The following is an 11,261-nucleotide window of genomic DNA, read 5'->3' as shown; positions in this document are numbered from 1 at the left end:
CCCATTGTAAAGTTTTAAAAATATTCATTTTCCATCCAACCTGTTGATAATGTCAATAAGACCTTTATGAATGAAAAATAAAAATATCAGATCGATCCATAACTTTTTTGCCCCACAAAAAGTTTTTAATGGTTATACACCACTGTTTCTAATTGTATGGTCCATATGAGATCCTGATATTATTAAAATTTGGGATCACGATCTAAAAATGATATTTAAAATAATATGAACGGCGTGGATATACAAAAAATAAATAAAGGTGGGCCTCACACGGTTAGGGTATGCTAATCCACACCCGGTCAGCGATGAGATGGAGACTCGAGAGAGTGACTATCGAAACAGAGAACTTGAAGTCGTGCACTCCCGCTTTTCCAGACGAACGCGTGTCTGGCTTTGTCTTAAAGTGTCGACACTTCGAAGCGACCGTTTCCCTGTAACGTGTCGTGTCGATTTCCGAAGCTAACGAAAGTAGATTTTTCAAACCATAGCTACTTTGATTTTGATTTCGAAAGATTCTTTCTCTCTCTGTTTGGGTTTTTTGGATTGGGTTTTTGGTCTTCCTGTGTTTCTGTTTTGGGCTGTTTGGGAGATGGAGGAGCGGTATGAGGCGTTGAAAGAACTTGGGTCGGGGAATTTTGGAGTGGCGAGGTTGGTGAGAGATAAGAAGACAAAGGAGCTGGTTGCTGTTAAGTACATAGAGAGGGGGAAGAAGGTAATACAGAATCGAGAAGCTGGAAAAAATCTGTTTTTGTTGGTATTGGTATTGGTGGTGATTGTTGTTTGTGGAGATTGTACTTTTGCCTTTTATTTTGATTGGGTTTGTATTCATTTGGTTTCTTTTCATTCACTTTGGTTTTTTTTTTTTTTTTTTTCTGTTTGCTTAAGGTCGGATTTCTGGGTTTTATCTGAAATTGGTTTTTGGGTTTTTGGTTGAATTTGGTTTTGGTTTTTTGAAGGAAGAAAACCGTTGTGTTGTCCAAATGATCAGGGTTCTGTTTTCTATTTGGAATTTGGGTTTTGAATTTGGTTTTCTCGCTCTGTTTTTAATTGGTTAATCATAGCTTCTTTTTCTTGTTTTTCTTTATCAGTTGTGCTTGATGGGTGCAGATTGATGAGAATGTGCAGAGGGAAATCATCAATCACAGGTCGTTGCGGCATCCGAACATTGTTCGGTTTAAGGAGGTATATATATCTATATTTGTTACATTATTCTACCTTGGGCATATTTGGAAGTGTAGATTTTGAGTTTCTAAAAAAATTAAAAAATAAAAATAAAAATAAAAATTTGAGTAGCAATCAGTTGAACATTATCATAATAAAAATTGGCCAGATTCACACAGCCACTGTAATCAATATGAACCATCTAAATCGTGGACCCCACTGTAGATGGGTCATAATGCAAAAAATCACTAGATGATCCCAACAGGTCAATTGGTGGAGAATTGGAGATCTGATGGGATCGTTAAACTTGAAAACAATCGGGAATCAAATTCAACAAATGTCTAATACTAAGAGGTTATAATAGTACAATTGTTCTGATTTTCAGAATATGCCGCATCTAAGTGGGCCCGCTATCTGGGTGGTTTGGATGTAGGTGTGTGTACATGCCACATGTAATAAGGCCCAGTCCATGTATGTTGCTCTCACACTCTGGTGACATATCAATTAACTCCTGTTTGGCGTTTTCTTTTCCCCAAACATGCAAGCTTGTATTCGGGTTGCTTCGGCATGGATTCTATTCAATATCCAACCCCTTAGTTTTAGAAGCAGTGTCTGGTAGCTAGTGATTGCGTGACAGGCTGCCATTCGTCCTATCTTATATTTTTGGAGTTGAGAAAAATATGAAGAATGATCTAGATTATTGAAGTTGAATAGGTAAGAAAATTTATTTTCGCTTAAAAACAATTAGCCTAGAAAGTTGAATTTCACATGACAGAGACCTTGGCATTCTTTCTTTTTTTTTTTCTTTTTTTTTTTCTTTTTTAATCCCAAGTGAGTTTTCGGGATTAAAATCAGAAAATGTTTGATATCTTAAATTCTTGGGGGGTCACTAATAGTCAGTGCTGTTTGTTTATCACATATAATCTGAAGTGTCAAGAGCCTTCACCAGCTCCAAAGTATATTTATGACGGCATAAAGCCCGCACAAACCCACCAAATAAACTAACGGAGCTCAAGTACAAGGTGGAACTGTTGCACCATGCAGCTACCCAAGCCTACTAGGATTTGGGGTAACCTTCTTTAGATGAGAGAGTATCTCAGCCATTGGATTGTAACTACCTTTGTGAATCTTATATTTATTATTGTCAATACTCCATTATGACAGAAGGAAGAATTAGCATGCATTCTTATTTGTTTTGTTCTTGTGTCTGCTTGTTGGTTTTTATATTTCTGGGCTTAATCATTCTGGTTTTTATTTTAAAAGAATTTTTGGTTGGTTTTACATTCCCTAGGAAATCCATTCCCGTGCTTTTTCCTAAAAAAACTTGCCCCAGCCTTTTGCTCGGGAATGAAAAACCTGAAGAATTAAAATGGAATTTTAGACTTTTCTCAGGTTTACCTAGGAAAGCCAGTGTATCAGCCAAACAAAATTTAGTTTTTCTCCAAGAAATACTAGGCCGACTCTAACATTCCCCAAGAAACATAAAAACCAGGGCATGAATTCCCCAACAACCAAACATTAATGTTTTGATATCTTTCTTCTTCTTTTTTTTTTTTCATCTTTTCTTTTGGGCAGTAAACTATGATTGGCCCCAGTGACCCTGACAAAATCATATCAAGATTAACAAAAGGTGGGGTAATGACGGTTGCAAATTAGCAATTGTTCTGGCCACAGCATGTGGATCGTTAATTTCTTGTGTGGTCAAACTTTTAGTCAGAAGCAAATCCATCAATTGGGAGCGAGAAATTTCCATCATAGTAGCCCTGCTCTATATGGCCACCACTATCATCAAAATCATCATATCCACGTCCCAGCTACTATAGGTTTGTTTTATGAATCCTATAGCCCCATTACATTTTTCATGGGAATAAAAGCTTCCTGGAGTAACGCAAGTAATGTAATTGGGACTGTTTACTTTATGCATGCGGGTGGTAGTAGTCTCATCCATGAAAAAGGTTGAGAAGATTGGCAACAGTGGAGAGGAATTATATTGGTATGAATCGGATTTCAAATCTTGTTGTTAAGGGGGTAATTTTTTTTCTTTCATGCAACTAGTTGCAGCCTTTCACTCATCCTCATTTGGCAATTGCCTACTGAAGCTGGGTATTTGAACGATTTTTTTCATTGGCACCTATGCCATGAGATACAAACTTGTGGTGACTCGCGTAGCTTCTCTATAGAAAGCATGCCATTTGCTCCAAATTCTTGTACATGTTTCTACTTATCAGCTGATTTCTGGGTTAATAGGGTTCTTATGAGCATTATGAGTATGCAATTAATAGTTGAATACAATGTATACAATGAATGTAGGTGTTCTGTATGAAACATAGAATTCTAAGATGTTGTAACTGGAAAATCTTATGATACGGAACTCTTTTGGGGTCATTGATATGTGACGATATTGAATCTCTTTGGTTCGCCTATCAAATTCCAAGTGGAGTCGAATTGTATAATGTAGTGAGCATTTGCATTTTAATCAGATTCTTTTTTCTTGCATTATCATGTCCCTTCAATTTCATTTCTGACCATGGGTTGTGTTTATATATGAGAGCTTTTATGGTTGACTATGTATGAATTTCTTTAGGTATTGTTAACACCATCACATCTAGCAATTGTCATGGAATATGCTGCTGGTGGTGAGCTCTTTGAGAAGATTTGCAGTGCGGGCAGATTCAGCGAGGATGAGGTCCTAGAACTGTAACTTCATACTTTCATTTCAATGCTTGCCTGTTCTCTATACGTGCATCTTTTCAGTATATAGAAGATTTTATCTGTCGACTGTAAAGTCATTGCTTGTTTGTCTGTTGACAATGGTATGTGCAACAGGCGAGATACTTCTTTCAGCAGTTGCTATCTGGAGTCAGCTACTGCCATTCGATGGTATGTCCTGCATTATTTGAACTGGATGGTGAATATGGATCTTCTACTCGACATATTGTCAGCACCTTCGGTTGCTATTGCAGGAAATTTGCCACAGGGACCTTAAACTGGAAAATACGCTATTGGATGGGAGTCCCACACCACGCCTTAAAATCTGCGACTTTGGTTACTCCAAGGTAGGCACTTTATTTACCAAGGTTTTATGGCTTTTCCGAGTCGGGTTTGACTTGGATGAGTCAACTTGGATTCTGTGGGACCCAATCCGGTTTGACACCACAAGTCACCCACGACTCGGGCGAGTTGTGTCTCGACTCAGGGCTAACTGAGTCAATCTGAGTCACCAAGTCTTTTAACCATGATGCTATGGGTTTTGTACTAGACTCATATTTGATGAAAAACAAGTGACATTTCTGTTGAATGGACTGCAGTCTGCTTTGTTGCATTCACAACCCAAGTCAACAGTGGGAACACCAGCATACATCGCACCAGAGGTCCTATCGAGGAAGGAGTATGATGGAAAGGTAAGTCTTTGACTTGTGAACTAGGTGCTGTGAACACCTCTTGTCACTGATTTTCCTGTTGTTTGGGGCGGAGAGAATTCCTACATCAGGTAAGCCTCTGATTCTAGGCTCAAAACCTATGTGCATCTCTCCACTTGGCCTTACATGCCATTTTGACTTGAGCATGTGCCATATGAGCTATGGGGTCAGGTGGGGCCCCCCACCTTGTCGATGACTCAGCCCAGAAATCAAGCTGGTCCACTGTTTAGGCGGGCTACACATATGTTGAATTTGGATTGATTACAACGCTTTTAATGTCCACTGTCTAAGTGCAGCCACCTAATGAGTTGGCCATCCTGATATTTTGGCAAATTTATGTACGTGGTTGGACTCAACTGATGCATTGCTTGGATTGTCCATACATCTGCCAGGTTTTCACCTGTGGCTACGTATAGAGCTGCATTTTGGGCTTTAGCAGATCTTTACACATCTAGTATATGTAGGGAAGTGGTCAGGCAGGGGTTTGATAGAATTCAGTGCTCCCATGTCACAGTTCCATACATGGGCAGGTTTCCACCTCCAGATTGCTTCTTGGATGATGATTGGAACCGTTTATGTTCTCATTACTATCATATTGCAAGTAGTGTTTTAAATAGCTTACGCTATATAGTGTAGCTTATCCCTAACGCTATGCAGCTCATGAAAATAGCTTAAGTTGCACGTGGCCTACATTACACGCTAATTTACATACACTAAACGCTACAGAGCCTACGCTTTTCAATTAAAATTAGTTAATCTTTTCAGAAATTTTAGTAAAATAACAAAAGTAACAATATTAAAACTAGTTCTATTGGTCTTGCTTTATCTACATAAATAATCTTTGCCCTATTTTTCCTATTATTTCATATTGTGTTTGATTGTACTGGATATCATAAAATTTCACTATCAATCGGTCTAATTTGGTGCAAAATATCATGAAATTTCATGATATTTGGTGCAGCCAAATGCAACCTTAATGAAAAATCTAGAAGTAGCATGTTGCTTACACCACATGATATATATCTTACGCTTCACTCTTCAAAAGAGTGAACACTATGCTACATGTTATTCGCTATTTAAAACACTGATAGCAACTGGCTATGATCTTATAATTATGCTTCTTTGATGATCCTAACCTTGGACTACTGGAATTTAATATTGTTGAGACGATGACTCTTCATCGTAAATAGGGACATTTTCAAGTAGGAAATGTTCCCTCTGACAGCTGAATTAAATATCTGTCCTTCATTTCATTTTACAGGATATTTTTATACAAAATCATTTACAGTCAAGATCCCTGATTTAATGGGATGCAAATTTGTAAAGAAGAAAGATTATGGTGCTGTTACATATTCAGAGGAGAGAATAAAGGAATTGCCAGTTACAATTTTGAATGGGTGGCTGTGATTGTGACAGTCGGTGTGACTGATTCAATTAGTCGATCGCCCTCTCCCCTCTTGTTGTGTACGGTGAAGCCTAGTTTCACTAGGCTTTTAGTGATGCTCTCCTCATGTTATTGTCTATGGTGCTATTGTCTATGAAAAGGGGAATGCATGTAGAGAGAGATGTTTCTTTTGGAGTATTCCTTGGTGAGAGATTTCTTTTATAATGAAAGAGTGTGAGAGAGAAGTAAGCCCTGTGTTTTTTATTTCTCTTGTTTTAGTTAAGAAGAAAGTTTTGTTTTAGTTAAGAAGAAAGTTTTGTGTTGCTACCTTGTGGACATAAGCATATCGCTGAACCGCATAAATCTGCACGACTCTTATCTCTTGGTCTCTTTGGCTTCCGGGTTTTTGGTTTGCCTCTTTTCTTTTGTGCTTTTGATGTATCGATCATGTGCTGGTGTTTTTCCGCAACAATTATGAACTATTAAAGAATTACTTTCGATGTTCTATATCTGGCTTCATACACGATCATCCATTCAACAAATGTCTCTGACAATGGCCCGTATATCATAGAACCCAGAACATGCAATCCCGAGGAAGCTGAGTTGGGACACATGGGTAAACCATGTTCTTCAGACAATTTGGACAAAACAGTGTGTTTGGTAATTTTTTGCAGTATTATCTCATGCTTTGGTAATTTTTTCAGATTTCAGATGTTTGGTCATGTGGCGTGACACTGTACGTCATGTTGGTGGGAGCTTACCCGTTTGAAGATCCAGATGATCCTAGAAATTTTCGGAAGACGATTGGAGTGAGTTCCCTTTACACCTTTGGAATCACCCATTCTTACACAGCCATGCTCGAACTTCTCACCCAACAAGCTTGCTTTGATGTGATGCACAACAGAGAATAATGAGTGTCCAATACTCCATACCCGACTACGTACGTGTATCTGCAGATTGCAGGCACCTTCTTTCACGCATTTTTGTCGCCAACCCATCGAAGGTAAGCTTATAGTCATTTGATTCTCATCCTCATTCTCTCAAAATTTCAACTGAGGTGATTCGGCATCTCTAATTCTTTCTCCTTGAAGAGGATCACAATCGCGGAGATAAAAAACCATCCTTGGTTTCTGAAGAACTTGCCCAGAGAGCTGGTTGAAGTTGAGAAAAACTACAAAGATGCAGACCATGACCGCCCGTCTCAAAGTGTCGATGAAATCATGCAAATCATACAAGAGGCACGGACGCCTGCAGAAGGGTCCAAGGGCAGCGGGCAGGCTTCCATGGGCGTGGCTGACCCCGATGAAGTTGACACTGATGCAGACACTGAAGAAGTTGATAACAGTGGCGATTTCGTGGCTCGAGTGTGACTCTGGAGTGCATCTCAAATACATGAGTGTATCTGTAGAAGCGTCTGTACAGAGCATTATATTATAAATACACTGATAGGAGTCTGTATGGTTGTGTTTGGGAAGTCATGTTTGGACAACATTTCTATTGGAATTGGATTGTGTTGGAAGGTAAAATTCTACCTCTGTTGGTGGGTTGGTTGCCTCTGTTTTTACGTAAATGTGTGATTTATTTTTTTACGACCATGTTGAAATGGATCTTATGATTTCACTTGGTACCTGGGGAAGGGCTGTCAATGGTAGGGCTGAAAGTCAGGCAGGTTCAACCCGACTGACCCGTGACTGACCCAACATTGGGTTGGGCTTGGGCTATACAAACACCGACCCAATAAAACTTGGGTCGGGCTCGGGTTGAGGTCTCAGGTTGCCCGACCCAACCCGAACCCAATCGATATGTAAGTTATAAATTATAATTGAGTACGGATTGTTTGTGATGAAGGCACATGAAATTCCAGTGTCGTCGGGTCTCATTGGTATACGTCATGTCCGCTGACTTAAGCTAACAAGATACATCAGATTTCTCGCTCCTAAATGAATTGTGTGCTACACAACATGTCTTTTAAAGTAGTAGTTGTCTTATATTTTAGCTTGTTTGTTTAGAAAAAATGTAGTTCTTTATGATAAATAATTACTAAAATCATAGGTACAAAAAATAAGGTGTGTATTGAAATATAATAGACTAATGTAATAACAAAAATATTAGGCTTGGGTTGTTGGGTTACGATTAAGGTATAGGAATCTTGGGTTGGGCTAAGGTTGAGCACCAAGCCGACCCAAACTGCCCAACTTTAAACCCTAGTCAATTGGTTATCCAGACCCACAGGGATATGATGGACCCGACCGGATTTTAGTGGGTCCAGGTCCCATTATTTGGACCCGTTATCTTAACGGGTTGTGTTTGGGTCTCTCTTTTGAGACCTGGTTAAAGTGGGTCTAGTCGGTCCGGGTCCAGTTAGTTTTAAATTTTAATGGTAAACCTTTATATATTAAACATTTATGATTGTCTATTTTAGCAAAAGAAATGAAGCTTCATAAGCCTGAAGAGCCTGATTACACACTATGTATGTATCAAACTGGTCATGCATTGCATGATGGGTCAATGAGTTGACTCACTGAGTTGATGTATGAACTGGGCTATGTATCGTTCTGGTCCACCCATGCACAGTCATTCTTATGGCCACAGATCAGATGGACAGGATTATCTAATAAATATGATTTTGAGACATGAACGGAGCATTATAGACCCATGCTAGTTTCCCGCGTATGGACATACCCGATTTTGCGCATGACACAAATGGATGGATCTACCATATTCTTGTTCCTGAGGTCGAATGTCTCGGCTCCCGAATAGAATATTCCAACAGAAATTACTTTGAAATTGCAAAAGTGGCATACAGATAAATAAATTAAAGTAAGCAAATTATTTATCCTTGATGTATCGGGAACCAAAGATTACAATGACTTTATTATATGACTATCAGATAGGAGGACATGTCCTTTGGACAGTTAAAAATAAAAAATATATATATATATATATCTAATGATCCTATTTCAATAAGCAAGGGTCCACATATTAGAGATTAGAAAATTTTAACCAATCTGGCCTTGGGCGTGTTGCTCGGCGAAAGTGGGGTCCACTATTTAGCTGGTTTACTTTGAGTTAATGTATGACACGTGTACAAGTTCTGAGTGCGTGAGTATCAAGTGTTACACATCCAGCTTCTCCCGGCTTGGAGAATGTGCTTCTTCTGTTGGTGGGCAGTTAGATTTTAGGACTTCCAAAAGTCTTAAAATCAAGGTGGCCACTTAAAAATGAGTTCCTCTGGTATCGTTGCAGGACATTTGGTGCAACTAAACGTACCCTCAATCAAAATCATAATTATGCATTAGAGTGTTTTTTTTTTTTTGGAGGGATTATTTATGTAAGGGTGTGTTTGGTTACACCAAATTTCATGAAATATTAAGAAATTCTATGCCAAATTAGATCGATTAATCAAAAAATTTTATGATATTTGGTGCAACCAAAGGCACCCTAGATTATTTATGATGTAGAGCGGGTCACAAACACTTTCATGTCCAAGACGAAACAAAGAAGATCTGATCAAAGGCGGAAGTCATCAAGACCGTTAGAACATTAAAATAGGCATATCTTGCAAACTGAAATAAGTTACTCGTTGTAATGTATATGATTTTGAGATAGAACGAGCTATTTTATCCAACCAACCTGGCATATTTGGGTTGCGCACACCAAATTTACGAGATTCCATCATATCAATGGTTAAATTTTATTTTTATTTCTACTTTTACTATTTTCATCCATTGGGCTTTAAGAGTTGTGCACAACATGCTTAGAAAAATTAGGAGAATAACGTGGTTAAACTAAATAGAACACTTACTATAAATTTACAATTTACAGTAAATTGTAAATTTTAGGGAGTTTTAGTTATAATTTAATTCTTAAACTTATTTCAAATCTTAGTATTCTTATTTAAAGGTTTGTAGATTCATTTATTTCATCTATCAAATAATTTATGAATTTTTATAAATATTACTTTTATTTCTTACTTTTTTCTGATAGATTTAATTAGTCTTTACAAGGAGTCTATAGAAACTTTGTGGATTTGAAGTAGTTATCATTGAGGAAGATGGTGTCCGACCTCATCACGTGCGTCCCAAACATGCCAGAAGATGATGAAGATAAATCAAGTTCGTGGACCTGATTCTACTCCTTGTGAACTTGATAAAAGTTGGGCATGGCTAGCTTCAATCCAAAATGATCCAAACGGTTCAACTTGTGGGACGCTGTCATTCAAAATTGCACAAAGAGGACATGCGGTTGTGATTATTTTAACATCTCTTGGTGTTAGCCCACTGATGATCCTGAGTCACGTGGCCCCACGGATTTGATGACGAGAAGAAAAGAAAAGAAAAACGTCCACCTTATCAATTTGAAAATTTGAACCTGTTTATGGCCAATGAGATTGCCCATTCCTGACCGTCCAAAGGATGGTTCTGATCATGGATTTCTGGGCTTTGGGAATATTATATTTCTGACCTTTCATATATATTTGTGCATGGTGGGAGAGAGACTCGAGGGGCTCAGTACCTGCACCCCATCCACCATCGTTGTAATCCAGGGCGGTCAGATTGAAATTGCGTGGTGGGCCAGATCACATTCCAACGGATATGAGACCACCCAGCCGCCCATGCACCATAATCACGGTGCGGGCCCTGTGTTCTATCGGAAGGCCACTATTCCTTTTCACTAAAGATAACTGATCACGTAAAGGCGAGTACCACAACTCGTGGTACGGCACCTTTTTTTTTTTACCGGCAACATGTCACTTATTAGGACATCAGTACCGTGAAAACGGTAAGATCTTCGGTGAAGATCGCCTGGCACAAAAATCAGGGCTATCAGCTAATCAGGTGGCCGCACCATTTGAAACAAAGGACAGCCAGTCAGGCTTAAGATACAGGTGTGGCCAACCTAGTAAGCGGTCATCTTAATTTCGAAATGGGCGATTTTCATGGTGTGGCCTACCGTTTGCATGGTACTGATGCCCTGCATACGTGGAATTCTGGTGAAAAAGACGCTACTGTACCACAACTCGCCATGCTATTGCTAGCAGTAGCAGATGATAATTTCTCAGAGTATCTCTTCATAGAACATGTGGCCGGGTGGTGGACCGTCCATCTGGTTTGACATACTGTGCATGGAAAATGGTTCAAAAGAAAAATCCATCAGCTGCTTGTAGCCACTTGATCAGAGGCCTTTAAAGCGATGGTAGTAAACAAGACCAGTTAACGGTCCAGATTCGATGGGAGAAAGTGAATTTAAAAAAAACAAAAAAAACGACGTATAGGATTGTCTAATATCTCTTATTT

General features: G+C 38.9%; 1 protein-coding gene across 1 annotated transcript; it reads left to right on the top strand.

Annotated features, from left to right (window-relative positions):
• Positions 1–366: 366 nt before the first annotated feature.
• On the top strand, positions 367–7,499 carry LOC131248079 (serine/threonine-protein kinase SAPK3-like). The gene is made up of 9 exons (XM_058248128.1): positions 367–712; positions 1,108–1,182; positions 3,746–3,847; positions 3,988–4,041; positions 4,125–4,217; positions 4,470–4,562; positions 6,669–6,773; positions 6,869–6,967; positions 7,056–7,499. The coding sequence occupies exons 1-9, from the start codon at positions 590–592 to the stop codon at positions 7,332–7,334; spliced, it is 1,023 nt and encodes a 340-aa protein (XP_058104111.1). The 5' UTR covers positions 367–589; the 3' UTR covers positions 7,335–7,499.
• Positions 7,500–11,261: the final 3,762 nt, after the last annotated feature.

The sequence above is a fragment of the Magnolia sinica genome, chromosome 6, assembly GCF_029962835.1.
Source record: "Magnolia sinica isolate HGM2019 chromosome 6, MsV1, whole genome shotgun sequence".
In the NCBI taxonomy this organism is placed as follows: Eukaryota; Viridiplantae; Streptophyta; class Magnoliopsida; order Magnoliales; family Magnoliaceae; genus Magnolia; species Magnolia sinica.
The sequence above is the reverse complement of the archived record's forward strand: the minus strand, read 5'-3'. Positions and strand labels throughout refer to the sequence as shown.

What these genes read in the sequence shown, in the direction of transcription:
- LOC131248079 (XM_058248128.1), top strand. Translation starts at nt 590, where the DNA reads ATGGAGGAGCGGTATGAGGCGTTGAAAGAACTTGGGTCGGGGAATTTT. An exon ending in GGAAGGAGTATGATGGAAAG is followed by an intron (nt 4,563 to 6,668) that starts GTAAGTCTTTGA and finishes TAATTTTTTCAG; the next exon opens with ATTTCAGATGTTTGGTCATG. An exon ending in ATTTTCGGAAGACGATTGGA is followed by an intron (nt 6,774 to 6,868) that starts GTGAGTTCCCTT and finishes GATGCACAACAG; the next exon opens with AGAATAATGAGTGTCCAATA.